The following is a 19,328-nucleotide window of genomic DNA, read 5'->3' as shown; positions in this document are numbered from 1 at the left end:
GTTTAGAGCAAATTTGCGCAACTGTGCGTTAGTTATCGTCTCGTTATCGTCATGAAAAAAAGGTTGTTGACGAAAGCGATGACGAAAATATTTCATCAACGAAATTAACACTGGCTCCCAGCCTAACAAAGCATCCACAGGAAAATGGGGGTGTATGTCAAACATGAGGTAAAAAGGTGAGTAGCCTGTGGTAGCATGAGGTGTTACATTATATGCATAGACCAACTCTGGTCATTTATTCTCCGGAGGTAATGTGTGCAAAAGGTCATGCAAGGTCCTATTAAAGCGCTCACATCGTGCATTGCCCTGTGGATGGTGAGGTGTAGCACGGGTTTTCTTTACACCATGTAGTTTGCACAACTTCTGGACATCTTCACTTTAAAAGTTTCTACCCTGATCCAAATGTAGACTCTCAGGCATCAACATATTTCATAAATAGTATGAAATATTACTTATGTAATAATACTTAGAAATATTTCAGCTGTAGTATCAGCTTTCTGATCACATGCAGGAAAAGAAGTTGCCTGCCTTCCCCCTCATGCACATCATCAATGACCTGATATAAAGGTTCATCAATTTTTCTAATCTTGGACTATTGTCTAAGCAAAACAACCACCAATCTTGTTAACCCTCTTTTTTCATGACAGGTGGGTTTTGTCTGCCTGTCCCAAAATCTCTTCAATGACTGAATTGTGGGAGCCACATTCTGGAGCTGACTGAGTTCCTCTTTTGAATAACCTGGCAAAGTAGGTGTATTACCTTGCAAACCAGAATCAGCACTCAACGTAGGGACTGAAGCCCAGGTCTCCTTAATCTAGCAACATTTAACACCTGCACCCACCAAATCTGGATCCAAGACTGTCCCCCTCCAGATGACATTACAGATTGATATGCAGCCATCAAACTCCTGATCATCCCCATCTGGCTGAGGCTCCCCTGCTAATGACTGCCAAGAGAGGGCATCAGCTGCATTTTTATTTTTACCTGGGTGGTACTGCACATCAAAATCAAATACAGCCAACTGTGCAACCTACTGTTGTTCAATGACATCCAACTTGGCAGTATTCAGGTGACATAAGGGATTATTGTTAGTTACCACTGTAAATTTAGAGCCTAGAGGTAACCACTAAATTTTTCTGACACAGCCCATTTTAAAGCCAAAAGCTCCAACTTCATACTGCTGTAATTCCAATCATTTTTCTCTGCATTTGTCAACCTTCTACTAGCATATGCTATTACCCACTTCTTACCTCTCTGAATCTGATAGGGAACAGCCCCCAGCCCCAAACAGCTGGCATCTGTCTCCACAATGAAAAGACGGGAGAGGTCAGCATAACCAAGCAAAGGGGGAAAAGGGCAAAGGGGCAAGCAAAGGGGCACTAATGAGCTTCTCCTTCAATAATTCAAAGGAATCTTGACACTCTGATGTCCATTGGTTATCAAATAGTTCCTCCCACAAGTAAGCCAGCAGTCTGAGAGCCAAGTCTGAGAAAGCTCTATTGGGGTGATACGGTACTATGAGGTCTTTAAGGTAAGATGGGGCCTGATTATTCAAGACCTTGTATGTGAGAAGAAGAATTTTAAATTCATCTCTGGATTTAACAGAGAGCCAATGAAGAGATGCTTTAATGATTTAAAACATTTGAGGTAAGTGCGACAGGCCTATAATCATTGTCCTCCTGAGGACATGCTTTTTGGAACTGGTATTATGATGGATTTTTTTCCAGATTTCCATACATATACATAAGTAATGTATTTTGTACGTAACAGCAACAGTTTACTGTTACACATATGTTTTACTGATACGTTTTGTTGATACTTGAACATCATAAAGCTGGTAATACTTCTTTACTTAGGTAGAATTATGACTGCAGGGTTTATTGTAATCGTGTATTTTTATATTGCTGTATTGTTCTTACATTTTTTTAATGTTACATAGGAATTGAAAAGGTAACTAAATTTGTTAGTCATGCACTGACAGCCAACAAATGAGTAAGCAATAAATCAGTAACAGCACTTTCACAAAATTTAAGGTATACTCAGAAGAAATCAACTCCTGATTTTTCTACATGGGTACAATGTGTTTTATTGCATTTCTCCAACATGTGTGCAATAAAGCAGATGTGCAAACGTCATACAACATCCTACTTTTTTTGCTCTCCTGCTTTTAAACAATAGTTATCATGAAGATATGTGTGAAAGCATGTTAGTCTTTTAGTGAGCTGTTTCTGTAATATGGAGGAGTACAGTGGATTGTTCGTGACTGACAGTGTAGATGATGAAAAATCCAGAGAAACCCACACACAGGAAAGGTCCAATCAGAACATCCATTTCCTTAAACACAGGTTTGTGGTGGAGGGCTGACGTGAAGCTGGACAGGTCACCAGGCCAATCAAAAGGCATATGCAAAAATAAACTGTTCATGTTGATATAATGAGACAAAATCTGAATAAAGTCATCGGATGAAAGATGACTGTCAGGTTTGTGTTGGGAATGCTCTGTTTGAACCCCTTTGAATGTTGGAACTCTGGTGAGCAGTCATGTTGGAACAGGAAGGGATTATCCCCAAACTGTTCCTACGAAGTTGGAAGCATGAAATTGTACAAAATATCATGGTATACTGAAGCATTAAGAGTTCCTTTCACTGGAACTAAGGGACAGAGCCCAACTCCTGAAAAACAACCTTACACCATAATCTGAAGGTCACATGAAGTTTGGAGGTCTGTAGCAATTGACTGCTTAACGTTGCTGACATCTGTACACCATCTGCTGACCTGTTTTTACTGATTTTACATGGCCTACCGCTTTGTGGCTGAGTTGCTGTCATTCCCAATCATTTCCACTTTGTTATAATACCACTAACAGCAGACTGTGGAATATTTAGTAGTGAGGAAATTTCACAACTGGACATGTTGCACAGGTGGCATCCTATCAGGGTACACACAGGAATTCTCTGAGCTCCTGAGAGCGACCCAGTCTGCATGCCTGGGTGCTTGGTTTGTACACCTGTGGCCATGGAAGGGATTGGAACACCTGAATTCAATTATATGAGCTGGAGGTGGTGGCTGGGGAGAGGGAAGCCTGGGCTTCTCTGCTTAGGCTCCTGCCCCCGCTACCCGGCCCCGGATATGCAGAAGAGAATGGATGGATGGATGGGTCTAAATTGACTCCAGAAGTGCTCCGGGCTCACCCCCTCCTGCCCTGTGCTGGGGTGTGGGAGGTCGGGGTGTCTATTGAGCCAGTGGACAGCTGGCTCTCTTCTTCCAGGTTGTTTTTTTTTTTTTTCCCTCCTGGCCACTCCTTGCTGGTTGCCTCCTCCCCCTGCCCCCCTGGGGTGTGGGTACCTCCGGGTTCCTGGGTGGGGCTGGATGTTCTGATGTGGGTGGTGACCTGCTCCCCTGGGGGCTGCGGCGCGGGGCTGCATTGGCTTCTTCGGCGTGGGGGGCTCTGTGGGGGCTCGGGCGATCCTTGGGTGCCGGGGGCCCTGGGGCCCTGCTGCTGGGGGGGGCTGGCTTCTCGTTGCCTCAGATTCTCTGGTGCCCTTGCTCCTTGACTGGGGGGACTCCGTCTGAGACCTCCCTCCCCCGTCTGTCTGGGACCTCTCTCTCCTGTCTGCTGGAGTGGGTGTGCGGTTGTCTTTGGAATGAGTGGCCGCGGGTCTTCGTAGGTCTTGATGGGCTGCTGGTGGCCTGGGCTTCCTGGGGCTCTCTTTGCCTGCCTCTAGCTTCTGATGGGCAGGGCTGCGGCGTTCTGCCCTCATTGGTAAGTACATTTCATGACACAAACACATACACCCACATAATAACACAAAATGGTTGGTTTGTGTAACTATGCTTCTTCTTTTCTTTTGTTTTCCCCACACAATTTTTATTTTGCAAATATTGTCAATATCTTATGTTTAACAAGTGACGAACTATTTGGTTTACTTACTTGTGCTCTTTCCTGTTTCTTTTTCTATTTTTCTCTATTTTTTTTCTTCTTCCTCTTTCCTTTTCTCTTTTCTTTCTTTTCTCTTTTTCTTTTCCTAAGCCTGTCATTTCTGGCACAATTTGTCACATAGCATGTTAAAAATAATTCAAATAAAAGAAAGGGTCACACAGTAACAAGAGGAGCCTATAGAGAACCTATAGAGCTCATCTTGAAATATCAAATATGTTTGGCACAATGCATTCAGATCACAGTTCTGTTTGCAAGATCTGCCAGACATGACAGGCTTAATAAAATAAATAAATAAATAAATTGACTCCAGAAGTCAAAACCTTCCAAAGACGACTGATATAATTGAAAATTTAAAAAAAGTAAAATTAATTTTGAAAAGCAGTTGAAGTTGATCAAAAATGAGTTGAACTGACTCAAATGGAAGAAAATGTTAGACAAACCTAAGCTATTTGAGATAGCAGGACTGTTTATTAAAAAGTAAATTAATATTATTTGGGTGGCTGTTGAGGTAGAGCAGGTAATCTACTAACTGCAAGGTTGGTGGGCTTGATCCCTGGCTGCTCCAGTCTGCATGCCAAAGGATCCTTGGACAAGATACTGAAACCCGAGTTGCTCTCGATGCGTTCATCGGAATGTGAATGTTAGACAGAAAGTACTCAGATGTAGAAAGTGCTTGCATGAATGTGGGTGAATGAGACATGCTGTATAAAGCTCTTTGAGTGCTCACGTAGAGTAGAAAAGTGCTGTATAAGGATCAGTCTATTTACATTACTCAATTTATTTAATTATTTTGAGTGTGCGGGTTTACAGTATAGTCATTTGTTCTATTGTGCACACTCTCCACACGAGTACAGACCAACTTGTTTACAGTATGATTTCCAAAAGCACAATCTATCTGCAGCTGGTATGATGATGCTTAATGCATATTTATCCTCTGATATCTCATTAATCCCACTTGAGTTGGCGTTTCTACATCGTGTCAGACATTTAAGCCCAAAGCTCAGAGATGGAGTGTGGCAGAAGTTAATGGATGATGTTTGGACCAGACTCAGAGTCCTCATTATTTTCAGACTGATTGCAGGGTCATGCATTAGTCACCCAAATGGTGGGCCATGGAGAGGGAGAGGAAGGGGGGAAAAGATGAACAGATGGATCATCGGGAGGGCTTTGTTTATTCTGGGTCTGAGCTTCTCTCTCACTTTAACGTGAAAGTTCCCTGCTGAAAATAAATTCTCGAAATATTTAAGGAACAGCACCAATATTTGGAATATTTGGAGGCATTTTGAATGGATTTGTATCACACTGCACCAATTTAAGGTGAGTTACTGATTTTTTTTCCATGACTAAAGTGGTGGATTCACCATTAACCATTAAAACATTATTCTTTTTGCTAGTTGGTCTATTATTTACATTAAAATATGGTTTAGTGGAGCTTTAAGGTTAAAAAGGGCCTTCTCATTGAAGTGCATGGCGTGTAATACAAGTCTAACATGGTAGACCACTATGAATTTTTAATATAATCCATCTTTTCAGGCTCTCTTTACCATAACCACAGTCCTGCCCTTCAGCCAAATACCCACATACCACCATGGCCATCATAGGTGCTGGCTTTGATGACCATTCCTTTAGCAGTGATGAGAGTTACAACCACCTCTTCATAGACACAGAGAACACTGTAGTTAAAGGCTTGTACTTCCAGCGTGGTCAGCTGCTCCGTGGACCACATGCCTCTCATTTCCTTGATCCTTCCTTGCGGGCTCTCATCAATGTGGGGGGCATCCGGTATGCTTTTCCCTGGAGTACTTTGGAAGATTTCCCCCAGAGTCGCCTGAGTCGCCTGCGCTCCTGCACCACCCTGAGGGAGATAGCAGAGTTTTGTGATGACTACGACTCCTTGCATCATGAATTCTTCTTTGATCGAGACCCTTTAGCATTTCAAGTCATCTTCAACTTCCTGGGGAACGCAAAACTCCGTGTGCTGCAGGACATCGCAATGTAGCCCTGCACACTGAGCTGCTGTACTGGGCATCGATGTGGGGCATAGGCACCCTGCTGCCTCCACCGCATGATGTGCAGTGTGGATGATCTGGCGCAGCATCAGCGCAAGGAGGAAGAGGGAGGGAGAGGGAAGAGCGCTGAGGGCACATGCAGAACAGGGGAGCCTGTTCCACAAGCTGGGAGAAGCAGTGGAGAACCCCCACTCAGGTTTTGCGGGCAAAGTGTTTGCCTTCCTGTCTGTCATGATGGTGGCGATCACTGTATTCAGCCTGTGCATCAGCACCATGCCAGACCAGCAGGAGCACGAATCCCTGGTATGTACCAAGTAGTAGAGTCTAAAATAAAAATATGGAGTTGGAAAGCTCAGCAGACAGGTTCCATTAAATCTCATACACTGTGCTGTACATATCTGTATTATTATATTATTATTTTTTTTTTTACCAGCACTCACACTAGGTGATTAAGTCTGAACTGCAATGCTCCCATTACACTATAATGTATTCTTCAGTGGGAGTGGAAACATATGTTTTTGTTAGTTAAATTAAGTCAGAGGGGTTATTTTAGGAACATGTCCTAATATGGATGTGGTTGTGGCTCAAGGAGTTGGTGTGGATTGTCTACCACTGGAAGGTTGGTGGTTCGCTCCCTGGCTTCTCCAGCCAGGGAGTCAAAGATACTGAACCCTGAGTTGCCCCGGTGCATCCATTGGCGGAGAGTGTGTGCGCAAATGGTGGGCAAGGAGCCTAGGTATAGTAAACAGTGCTTTTATGAATGTGTGTGATTGTGTGAATAAGGCTTGTAGTAAAAGTTACTTTGAGTAAGAGTAAAAGTACCAGTCTATTTAATATGACTATAAATTTTAAGTAAATGGGGCAAATAGAAAGTAAGTAAATTTAAGAACCTTTCTGCTTCCTGTATTATTTTGTCCTTTGTCTCTGTACTTTCTCCTCTCTTTGTACTTTATCCTTAGTTGTACTTCTTTTCTCATTATCCCTAATTAGTCTCACCTATCCCTTATCATCCAACTGTCTCCACTCCTACTGATTAGTCTAAGCGTGTCTAATGCCCAGTCGTTCCCTTTGTCCTTTGTTGAGTTGTCTGTGTTGTTATCTATGTCACCCGTGCTGGATTCAGTTTCTTCGTTTTTTACCCTTGTGTTTATCTCTTTGGACTCTGTTTCCCTCGCTGTTGTGGACTTTTGTTATTTCTCTGACTTTGTATTTTGGACTTTCAATCAGCATTAGAAGCTTGCCTTTGGCTGAAAGCTCTGCCTCCAGCTTCCTGCATTTTGGGTGCCTAAAGTAAAACTGCTTCCATGAATTTCCACCAAAAAAGAAACACAGCAAATTGCTTTGCCCAGAGTTGGAAACAGTGGTATCAGCAGTAAGGAAATTTTTTTTAATGGATTGAAATTACATCGACTAACACTGTAATGGTAGTCCTCACAACTGTTGAAATGTTATTTGGTTTCAAAACGTACAAAGACAGATCTGGTTCTGCATTGGCACAGGCACCAGCACAAACAGGTGGAAAACAGGTACTATATGATGGTCTGCACCAGTTTTGCTGATTGGCCAGTTGTGGGCCTGTTAAACTTACCTGTGGCTTTCTGTCTTTTTATTCTTGCAGGGTGAATGCTCTCAAAAGTGCCGCAGCATGTTTGTGGTGGAGTCAGTGTGCGTGGCTTGGTTCACCTTGGAGTTTCTGGTGCGATTTTTCCACGCACAGAGCAAACTGGAGTTTATTCAAGGACCTCTCAACATCACTGATGTAGCTGCTATTTTGCCTTACATGTTTCCTTGTTCCTGGAGTTTAAAGATGAACAGTGCAGGATATTGTTGCTGTTGCAGGGAGAGCACTCTAGATAAACTGGGTCTAATTCTGCGCGTGATGAGGCCCTGCGCATCCTGTATATAATGAAGCTGGCCCGTCACAGTATGGGTCTGCAGATCTGGGGCTGACAATTCGGGTAGTGTGACCGACTTCGGCCTGCTGCTGCTCTTATCTGTGTTTGCTGTGGCCCTCTTTTCTCCACTGGTCCACCTTGATGAGAGTGAGCTGGCCCCAGTGATGCTAGAACCCCCCAGTTGGGTTCAGCAGCATCCCAGCATCATACTGGTGTCCATCATCTCGGACCACCGTAGGTTATGGAGACATGGTGCCGCACAGCTCCCCGGCCAAGTTGGGGCACTAATCGTCATTTTAGCAGGTATCCTCATCCTGTCTTTCCCTTCCACATCTATCTTTCACATCTTTAACCGCACTTACAATGAGCTCAAAGAGGAGCACAAGAGGCTGTGGAAGGAAAGAGGGGTGCTAGCTCGCCACTGAGGCCGAAGAAGCATGAAGGAAAGAGAACATGGCCTGAGACTGGCTGAAACAGGTTTTCTCCCTGGTCTAGATGATCCTTATTACCTCTCCTGAAAGACCTTCAGGTGTGGATAAGTGCACAAATACTCAGCCACTTATTCTCGGTTACTTCGGATTATATGTTAAGTGACCGCCCCCCCCCCCCCCCCCCCCAACCCCCCCCCCCCCCCCCCGACCCCCCCCCCCCCCCCCCCCCCCCCCCCACCCCCCCCCCCCCCCCCCCCCCCCCCCCCCACCCCCCCCCCCCCCCCCCCCCCCCCCACACACCTGCACCTGTACCACTGATCTTAGAGTTACCTCACCTGGCTGTGTCACAAACGCCATGTCGGCATACTTTGAAAATGTAGTACATATATATAATGAACATTTACTGTGTAATGTAATATACCGTACCTTGTTTCAAACTGTTGTGGCTCTGGGTGTTGCATATTTATATGTGCTGCAAAATGACAAACCACAAATTTCTTGTTCTAAGGCCGTGAGTGAAAAGGCAATAACCGTCCATTTAGTACGTGAAAGTACAGGCAACCACTGGCTAAAAGGCTGGGGCAGCTCGTAAATCAATGTGTGTCAGTGCCGTTATGTTATTAACCAAGTTTGTGTTTTGTCCAACAGAGGGCAGACATGTTCACTACACAAGTCCTGAAGAAAAACGCTGTATGCCACTGGGGGAAAGATTTGTTCTGCTGCAGACTGCAGCAAAATAATACCATAGCAGTAATTGTTTCAGTGTTTATACCCAGAAGGGAGACATAAATCTCTGATGTGGAGTGCCCCCGCGTTAGTTTATAGTCTTAAACATAAGGTGTAATCTTGAAGCTGTAATCACTAAAGTCTGCGCCAGGCAGATTCATCACACCTGGAAATGATCTGAAGCCGACTGATCCAGTCTGGTGATTCCAGTGCAGCGAGCTGGCAGAGCTGGGCCTCTGGAACACACACAGAACCCTGGATTACTACGGAGGACTGTAAAAGAATGGAAAAGAGTTAATTCTAGACGCAGGATGTTTGCCTCTGATGAGAGGCAGGGATGCCAGGAGTTCACCAACAAAGAGTGCCATGAGGTTTAAGATGGAAAGAACCGGAGCGAGCCAGGGAGGAGGCGACGATACAGAGCCAGAGGAGAGAAGGAAAGGCCAGTTGGATGTAAAAGTTTGGGCAAACCTTGAACAAACTCTTCCTTTTCTGCTGGAAAAGTTTGGTCATGTTTCTACTTGTAAAGAGCTTCATTAAACTGCTAGCCCTTCATTCACTCTTTCAAATGAATCTTGTTCACTGGAATAGTCAGCTGATCACAGTTCCAGAACCAATCAGAGTGCTTCCAGGTCAAATGTCAATAATAAATGGCAGGTTTAAAGGATCTGTAAAAAAAAAAAAACTTAGGCATGTGAAAAGGCAAAGAAACCTATGACTGCAGAGGAGCTGCAGGAAAGGTGCAGCTTGCACACGAATGCTTGTCCACACAACTGAGCAGCATTTCTGCACAAACAGAATCTTTCACGCCACTGAAGGCATCAAAAAGGACCCCTGGCATCTAATAAGCTCTGCGGAGCAACATCTGGAAAGGCCAGGGTGTTTTAAAATCGGCCACAATCAGCAAAGGCATGTTTGGGGTTAAAAAAAACCCCAACAAAAAACAAACAGCTCACCAGCTGTTAAGCGTGGGAGTTGACCTACTGTACTCTCAGGTTGTGTAACACCCCGTGGCTTGATAACACTATTCACACACAGATGTTATTACCAGGAATGTGACTCAACAATCAAGAAGATCAAAGCTGAAGCTTCTGGCTCACAGGCCCCGCACTGCAACTCTGTAAAAAAATGCAGTTGACCTGCAAGACAGGTTAGAGCCATTTCTTCGCAGGTATTGGAATGCTCCTTTAGCTTCATTAATTCCAAAATATTACATTTGCCCCGAGTACCTGAAGGTTGCAGGCAAGTACACATTTGTTTCTTTATGCACCTGTGTTAGTGATGTTGTTTGGCTATAAATCTGTTTACACAGCAATATATTGGGGCAAAAAAAAAAAAAATCATATGGAGACATGACTGAGTGTGTCCATGTGTGCTTATATAAGTATTTGTGATTTGGTACCCTCTGTTTGTCTGGTTCATGGGCGATCACAAGCCTGTCATTACTTCTTTTTTTTTTTTTTTTCGGACATAAAATCTGCAGGAGAATGTCCTGCACCACACTCACACGCTTTGTGTCTGACTCGCTACCCATCCCAGACTAAAACCATTTCCACACTGCTCCAAAAAAGCTCCTCACATTAAAAAGGGCTCGCCCGGCTCAACTGACCCTCAGCTCAGGCTCCTTGGAGGCTGGAGACTGCTCTCAGTCACTGTAGCTGCGTATTTCAAAGTAAAAGAGGGCTTGTACTACAAAAAAAAACAGCGACAGCAGCTGTGCTCCAATCAGACCATGGTATTAAAGATAATCACAAAATAGCTCTCAAGCTGCAGTCTTGAGGCTTGGGAGTCAAGTCAAACTTACAAAAATGAGAATGTGAACCATTACTTACTCAAACCAAAGTTTTATAATAAAAATGGATCCAATGAGTAATTCAAATGTAAACGAAAGGGAAATGATCACACAGCTCTTTAGTTAAAATCAGCTCTGCAGAACTTTGGGCTTTCAGCTCATTCATTTGTGTTCTGGTAAGAAGATTTAACTGTTTTTATTTCGACCCACATTTCTTGATTGCATGTTTAAGTTATCTCTATCTCTACCATCAGATAAGAGATGGTGGAGATCAAAACTAGAGATACAAGTGAAGGAACAGTGGACACCATCCCAGTGGTTTATAATGTTGCTTTGGATATGTAACTCTCTGCTGATCTACTCACCGTTTCCATTTAAAAGGCCATATGCAGCACACTCTCATCCCATGGCATCAAAAACTGCTATTCTGTCAGATGCTCCTGACAAGGGGTCTGCAGGTTTCTTCTTTTTAAGAAACAAGAAAGGAAAAAATTGGATGGGTGGTGGTAGTAAGCCCATTTGTAGCCCGTCAGGACCTTTGTTTTTATTTGCACTGGTTAGGTTCACTGGTAATACCTCACATAAAGTATGAATATTGCAACAGAATCAAGCAGCATTATAGCACAACAGCAGTGACACAGCAAGTAGAGTTATAAGGAGCCTGGAAAGGGCATTCATATATAATGAAAGCAAAACATTTCTTAGCCTGTATTTTTAAATAAAGCTTGATTTAATTCCAGTGTGACTGGCATCGCTTCCATGAGTGTGGAAAGTGAGTGGGGTGGCACACTTCCTATGGTATCCCTACAGAGGCCGAAGACTAGGAGAAAATAGATGTGTTTGGATAAAGAGAAAGGCAGGAGAAACGTTTAGCTTAAGAGAGAGGAAGCTGAAGCTGAAATACAGAAGTGAAATAATAAGGCCTGACAAAACGCTTTTCACCCCGCAAACCTCGGCGAAGGCTGCAAGACAGAGTGAGACACAAGCAAGATATGAAGAAGTCATTAAGTAAGATTAAGTGATGATGACTTATGAATAAGTGAGAATAATTTCTGTTGTGAGCTTCCTGTAGATTTTCTTTGTGTACAGGTTGTGGTCAGCTGACATGTGCTCCTGCTCTCTGTGCGTTTAGCAAACTAAATTTAACAAGCTATAAGCTGATGCTGCACAAGCTTTCACAGCTGATTTCCGACCCGGAGACTAAGAAGCTAGAATAAAGGTGGAATTCAATGAGTGAATCTAATTAGCATCACCACCTTAAATGTAAACAGATGTAGGTGACATCAGGGGCGGCAGAATTCTTCTCCATCTCTGAGTGACGTTCTCTCTCACTCGTTTCCGTCCCCAGCTGTTCATCAGGCTGCAGACACACTGTGTGGCCAGCACATCCCAGGAGCAGCTCGTGTGTTTGTTGAGCTGTTAGAATTGTAGAAATGTTTACGCTGCGATCCTCTCCTGCAGTGCTGAAAGTACCATGACCACAACTTATGGACATCTGCACCAAAAATGCCTTCCAGACCATCCAGGCCCACTTTAACCCCCTGAATAAAGTGTAATAAATGATGCATGAATTATATATATTTTTTGTCTTTTTTTATCTCTACATTTAATTTATGTGAGCCATGCGCAATAAGCAGCAATAATGGATGCCACCAGCGGGATTGTCCATGTTATTGTTCCCACCATTTAAGTTTAAATTGGCTGGATGCTGGGAAGGCCAACAGTGACCCAATTCAAGAACCTTACCTGTATGAATCCATACTTTACATTACCAGTGGATTAGATTTCTATCTTACATGAAAGGAGATACTTGCATTGACAATCCTGCAGAAAAATCGAATAAAACCCCAGCATTTAAACACTGTATTGCATCCTAATGCGCACTGCCGCGTTTCAGAGACACAGTCATAAATGAGATGGTGAATGGAGCTTTGCAACCTTTGCTATTAGAAGCTAAAGAGCAGTTATTTCCTCCAGTGGTTTGCGGAGGCCAAACCCGAGCTGAAAGCGAAACAAACACAGCTTTAGATAAAAAGCTCTGTATCTGATTGATGTGTAAATGGGTGTAAATTGCTCTTCTGCCCCTAACTGGGCAAACATGAAAGTATGCAGCTTTCATTTTGAAATGATTTTAGTTTCACTTACAGGAGGGAAATAACTTAATGGAATATGTCCTGTTTTGAATTTTTTTTAAAAATGAGCAACAACAGAATCAGCATACAAATATCTTTAATTCATCAAGATTTACAATATCTTACATATGGTACATGTTATATTGAAAAGCAGGGTAAAGATCTTTGGACACTCATCAGTTTCCTGTTGATACAGACAGAACACACACACTGTTGTAAAAAATACATCTTTATAGAGTTTTTGATCTCTGCATACGCTCTGTAGAAGGCATACGTTCCCTTTTTAGCTTTGATTTAACACCTGTTTTACAGTTATTGTCTCTATGTACACCAACGCCTGTTTATCTGGGCAAACAAGGTTAAAGTATAGCTTGGTACAAAGAAACAAGAACACACACACACACACGCACCCACACACACACGCACACACGTGCACACACATTCCTTTAATTCCTGCTGGTGATGGAGTCCACAGCATCATTAGTGTTAAGGCGACATCTGTGCTGACAATTTGGCTCAGAGTCAATACACAAAGGCACTTTAGGCAAAGGCACATCAGAATACACAAAAACATCTGTAAGAAGTATTATGTGATAAAGTGCACATAGAATATCTTTGGTTTAATAGGTACTGCCCTGTTTGTTTCTCATGAAGAGACATTTTTGCATGAAGAGAAGCCTGTCTGACTTGCCATGCTCACACATCTTGAGAAGCTTCCAGTTAACTTTGGCTGTTTTTGGGCTCTGTAGTTTGCTGATTATGGCGAGTTTTTTTATATATTAGATGCGGCGAAGATCAAAAGCATCACTCAGAGTTGATCTTTGCAGGGCTACAATGACAAACGACAGCGTGAATCACACTTGGCCTGGCTCAAAGTCCTGCAAGAGCTCGGCTCCTGGACACACTGTCCATAGTCCCATCTGAGAAGTGGATTTCTCTCACTTCTTGTCGCTCATGGAGCAGTCCACAGCTATGATGTTCTGTATTTCTGTGATTTTCACCTCCTCCTGTGGGATCTCCACCTCTATTGGGATCTTTAGCTCCTCTTCAATCTTCTCTGCTGAGGAGCTGCGGCTGGACAGTTTGCCCATCTCGTCTTCCAGCTCGGAGATGCGCTCGGCAACGCAGTGGGCGGTGAGGCGGGCCTCGGGATCGTGGTCCCAACATTCTTTAATGGTGGCGCACATCACTGCCATGCCCTGCAGAGGGAGGCAGAGAGCATGCATTTCAGATAAAGGCGTTTTAAGAGAGAGAGAGACACATGGCATTCAAAGAATCCAGAATTGGAAATCTATGGGAGAATCTGCAGAAGCAAAGATGATGGTTGAAGTAAAAGTTAAAGCTTCTTATTTACTTCTGTTTAGTCAGAGGCACCCCTACTGGGACCAAGATGCATCTGTTATTAAAACCCACCACCATATTAGACTGTGACTGTGGTGCAGTCACAGAGGCGGAAACTTATTTTCATGTCATCGTTGGTTAATGTGACCTAAATCTGGGATTGTTAAGGTGCTAGAATGCAGTCAAACATAATGCCATATAAGCATGTCATTACTACATTAAAATTTATTTATTTTTGCTGTATATCAGAGGAAACCAGCCCTCTGCAGGCTGCCTTCCTGCAGAAACAGGGCTCGCACTGCTTTGCCAGTAGACTGATGAACTCTTGGTCTTCCTTTTTTGGTCTCTTTGATTTAATGACCGTCTTTGATGGGTTTTTTTGATTGTGCATGAAGAACATTTAAAAGTTCTTCTTATATTTCAGTCAGACTGACCTTCATGTTGTTGCTCTGTAATTAGTTCAGTGCTGCTTAATGTGGCGTAATATGGGTTCACGTGGCAGCTGAACAGGGATTATGGGCTGTAACCTGAAGCTAGCTTGGGAAACAGTGATTGCTAATGTAAAATATGTAATTTATTTTACTTTGTTTACACTTTGCGTGTGTTAATTTGCATTTTGTTTCAGTTTTGTTTTGCACTGCACAAAACACTTAAAATAAAGTAACCTCCGAATAAATGACTGCATCCAAACTTTTTTGTCTAGCACTGAAGTCCGGTGCCTGGTCATTAAAAGCACACATAATTAGAATCTTATTAATAACAAATTAACACAACTGTTCATTTTCTTTCATGGAACCTAACTAAATAAGTTAAATCTGTGTTTCTGTGCTACAGTAACTGAACATCAGCTGCGGGTCTGACCTGATGCCTGAGCCAGCTGTCGGGGATCTCTGGCCTCCCCCTGTCTCTCAGCACATTGTCCTTCATGCTCTCCACACAGGGGTGCTCTCGCACTTTAGAGCCATATGCCGGCTCGTAGTCCTTTACCTCTGCAAACACAAACACATTTCACAGATTAGACACGGACTGCAGACACTCAACTGAGCTGAAGTAAAGGAACACCCAACCAGATCCTTCTGTATGCACCATTATGTGTCATTTTCAGAATTTCCAAACAAGCTCTTGAAAGATGCACGTGAAGTGAAAAGAAACGCAAAATGTGAATGAAAATTTTTAAGATAAAGAAAAAGGGAAAGGAATGGAGATGGAGTGTAACAGGTGGTTGAGTTAATGTGATTAGAAAGTGTAAAAGCATCCTGGTATGAGGTCATTACCCCCCAAAAACCACTGAGCTTGAATTTCCACCCAAGCTGTGAGCTTTGCACGCTGGCACCGATAATGCTGACGGCGGGAAAGTTTTTATGGTGCCCTGATGGAAGGAAAAATGCCCACTTTGGCGCTTGGCTTACGATCGTGTCTAGAAACAAACAAATCCGTTTCCGCTAACAAGAAATTAGTCGAAACCTCAGACCAAAGGATCCCAAAATCACAGTCTGTTATTTTTGTATGTTTCATGTTGAAAAAGTAGCTGGGGGGGGGGGGGGGGGGGGGGGGGCGTCATGTTGAAACCATGAAAAATGAAAAACAAAGTTCTGGGACTGGGTCCAGACCTCATGAAACCGAACTCACAACAGCTGCAGTTTGTCTCCAGCCCTGAAAAGAAGGCTCCCAGGATCTCACAGTTGCTGTGTGATGAGACACTAATCACTTGTTTACCCATCAGGGACAGGAAATGATGATTTTAATTAGCAAATACTCTCAGCCTGGACTCCAGTGTTCTTACATTTAATAACATGTGCTTCCCAACCCGTCAAACACTGAGTATCATTTGCCGATATATACTTTCACAGGTGTGTTACATTTGGCTGCATCGAGGCGTTTCTCTGAGCGGATCCACTGAAGTGAACATTCTGCTGCTTCCAAAGAGACAGTCTTTGAAAGCCCATTTGGTTCTAAAGGGAACTGAAACCTGAACCTGGTACCTGATTCAGACCGGCCCCAAATTCTGCTCATTCTAAACAGGTCACACAGAGGTCTTTGGGTTACACTGTCCAGTACCTGAGCGGATCACCGTCCGTGAAGCTGACCATATTTTGGATCCGATCTAAATATCTTTGGGACTATCAGGGCGAAGTCTGGCTGCACTCGGGTTTCCCCTCAGATTGTTTCTGTCATTTTCCTGAATTTAAGCTGTGCTTGGTTAACTTTTACATGTGTCCACTTTGCAACTCCTGAAGGCTCAAAGTTCATTCTTGAACTTTTAACAGCCTCGCAGCGCTTCTGAAGCTTTAGATCCTATCACACAATGCATCAGCACATGGAGAATTTGGAGGGCTCTTTTAAGTTTTCCTAAACAGCGTGTTTACCTGCTCTGACCAAAGATACAGTCATTAGGATGACAGGCTAATTAGCTGACTGCCTACAGTGACACAGAGATATGCAGAGGTATAAATTAAGTTACAGTATTGAGTGGTAATTCTTCAACAGTTATTTTAAACTTATTTTTATGCAATGAGACAGTGTAAACACTGATTAAGAAGACTGGGACTGAGGAAAGGAGCAGTTGTAACTGATGAAATTCCCATTTATTCTCTAAGCCTTTAACAGCCTTTGTTCCGCTGCGTAGTTTGATGTGGTTGTCAAAAAGTGACATGTTTTTCTCAAACGGGCTGCAATTTGAATCTAGCCTACTTCAGCAGAATGATGTGATGAAATCTAAGAGAAGCACTACAGTTTCATATAAATCAGACACCCTGTGAGTCTCTGCTGCTTATCCTCAAATACAGGAAGTTGGGAGGTTGGAGTAAAATCCCCAGACAGGAAGCTGGAGGGCTGAGATCGGGAATATGTGCAGAAAAGCTGACTCTACAGACCCACACTTCCTGTTTTGACATGTGGAACTTCCCTCAGTTTTTAGTATTTTAAAACGGGACCCAGCCGGGCCTGGCCCATTCCCTCGAGGGTTATTTATGCCAGGCCTCGTATTGTCCTCAGCTCTCTGCTGTTTAGATCTCCTGCTGCGGAGCTGGTATAAATACCACACATTTTCCTGGACTGGATACAGCTGAAACACAGAGCAGCAGAGAGCAAGCTGGCCTCAAATGAGAAAGCTGAAAACAGAAATAAAAAAAGGTGGAGTACTTTCTAAACATTAAGACATCACACAGAGTGGAAAAGGTCCTATTTCATGCTCCATTACTGATTTGGCTCTCGTACACTTGTCCTATTTCTGCGAATGACACATAAGGACTGCACATGCATTCTATGTGAGGTGCGGCCCGCTGTCCTTCTCTGGACCTTTGAGCAGTTATGAGAAGAATTTCATCCGTGTTTTGAGAGGAGATTTCAAAAGAGACTGCAACCGGAGCTTCAGTCTCACTTTCCCCTCGCTGTCTGGGGCCTGCAGTTAAAACCCTGGTATATTCAATCTAAGGGCTGGAAAGTGGTTTACGACAGTTTCCTTTTCAGATTATCTGTCTGAAACCTTTGTGGCCTGAAGGTTAGCAGAAAGCCCTGTGGCTGGCTACACTGTCTGGGATCCGCTATCTCCAGACAAACCGCTCCATGTTTGGCGTTCGGGAGACTTTAGACTCTCTCGAGAGGTATAACACGAGACGGATCCCACGCTGATGCAAAAAACAAACTGCATCACAAGAAATGAACCTGCATAAGCTGTAATGAACCGCGCTCTCATCGAAACAAAATCCTCTCTCCACAGAAACAAAGAATCCGCCCATCTCTAGAGAAAGTTGTGGGCTGAATTCCTGTGGCAGGTCTGTGGCTTGCACTTTGGGGTGCTGTGAAGTTTAATGTCTGTGCTGCTGGTCGTGTTTTGATGGGGGGGGGCTTTTCAAAGTTGAAGCAAAGGAAAGATTTGGGGAAACCTCTGCTGCAAGCAGGTTCATTTAGTTCCCACCAGAGTTATAATAGTTTTGGATTTTACATTATAGTTTAGTTTTAGTTAGTTTTTACTTTTTTTTCTCTAATTCAGTTAGTTTTAATTCGTTTTCAGAGTGGTTTTTCTCGTTTTATTAGTTTTTATTTTTGGTTTCATGCTTAGTTTTAGTTAGTTTCAGTTAGTTTCAGTATTAGTTTTAGTATTTTCATACCTGATCAGGTGCAAGATTCAAGGCGCAAAAGTGACTATTGTGTAATGAAAACTTGACAAAAGATACAGTTTACAGAAATATAGTCAACAACCAACTGTTCACAAGACATGCTAAATTTGTGTATTATTAAGGACACACATGAACATCAACAGGGAGAAACAAGAAAAACATGAACTCCCAAACTCAATAAATTCTACAATAAACTCCACAATAAACTTCAGCATCAGTGCAGCAGATTAACAACACCTACATGTGGTGTTAAACAAAAACAAACTCTTTGAAGGAGTCAAAGCTCAAATCCAGCTGCATCCTGATGTTCTCACCACCTGAAGCTGCTTCTGTTTTAGAGCTAGCTTGGTTAGATGCTCGCTAATTAAACCTGCAGGGTCTTTGCGGCCTCTGTACACAACCTACAGAAGTTGCCGACCTCATGTACACATTTATGCTTGTGTAGCTGGATTGTGTGTGTTAATTACCTTGTGGTCGTGTGCAGGTGTTTGTACTCAAAGAACCTCCATACGGGACTCTGCCGCTTTCTCGGCAGACCGCAGCCATTACTTTGCGGACCAGCGCGGTGAGCGCACGCACATGCGCACTCACACAGTTGTCCTGTGGCGCTCCCAGCTTAAACTCCGAGAGCGGAAACAATGATTTCATATCAATCCACAAGGCTTAAAATGAAAGTCAGTTTATCGATAATTTCAGTTAGTTTTAGTTAGTTTTGTAAACTCACAATTCAGTTTTAATTAGTTATCGTTTTTTCCTTTTAATTATAGTTTTTATTTATTTCAGTTAACGACAATGTTTTTTCAATTTCAGTTTTCGTTATTTCGTTCGTTTTCGTTAACTATAATAACCCTGGTTCCCACCATGTGAATGTCTGAAACCGAAAAACAAAAGTGTTTTTTTTTTTTTTTTTTTTGCTGTTCATAATCTTGAGACGTGGTTGATAAG

General features: G+C 43.1%; 1 protein-coding gene and 1 pseudogene across 1 annotated transcript in view; one reads left to right on the top strand and one right to left on the bottom strand.

Annotated features, from left to right (window-relative positions):
• Nucleotides 1-5,091: 5,091 nt before the first annotated feature.
• Nucleotides 5,092-8,268, top strand: LOC115793981 (potassium voltage-gated channel subfamily G member 4-like; annotated as a pseudogene).
• Nucleotides 8,269-13,473: 5,205 nt separating this feature from the next.
• Nucleotides 13,474-19,328, bottom strand: part of LOC115795069 (TGF-beta receptor type-2-like) — a 37,161-nt gene continuing 31,306 nt past the window's right edge. Inside the window, exons 9-10 of the mRNA XM_030750842.1 lie at nucleotides 15,127-15,254; nucleotides 13,474-14,123 (exon numbers count right to left, since the gene is read on the bottom strand). Of these exons, the coding sequence (XP_030606702.1) occupies nucleotides 13,863-14,123; nucleotides 15,127-15,254 (389 nt within the window). The 3' untranslated portion in view covers nucleotides 13,474-13,862. The remainder of the gene's footprint in view (nucleotides 14,124-15,126; nucleotides 15,255-19,328) is intronic.

Source organism: Archocentrus centrarchus, chromosome 16 (assembly GCF_007364275.1).
Source record: "Archocentrus centrarchus isolate MPI-CPG fArcCen1 chromosome 16, fArcCen1, whole genome shotgun sequence".
Classification (NCBI taxonomy): Eukaryota; Metazoa; Chordata; class Actinopteri; order Cichliformes; family Cichlidae; genus Archocentrus; species Archocentrus centrarchus.
This window is presented reverse-complemented; position numbering and strand designations above follow the sequence as displayed.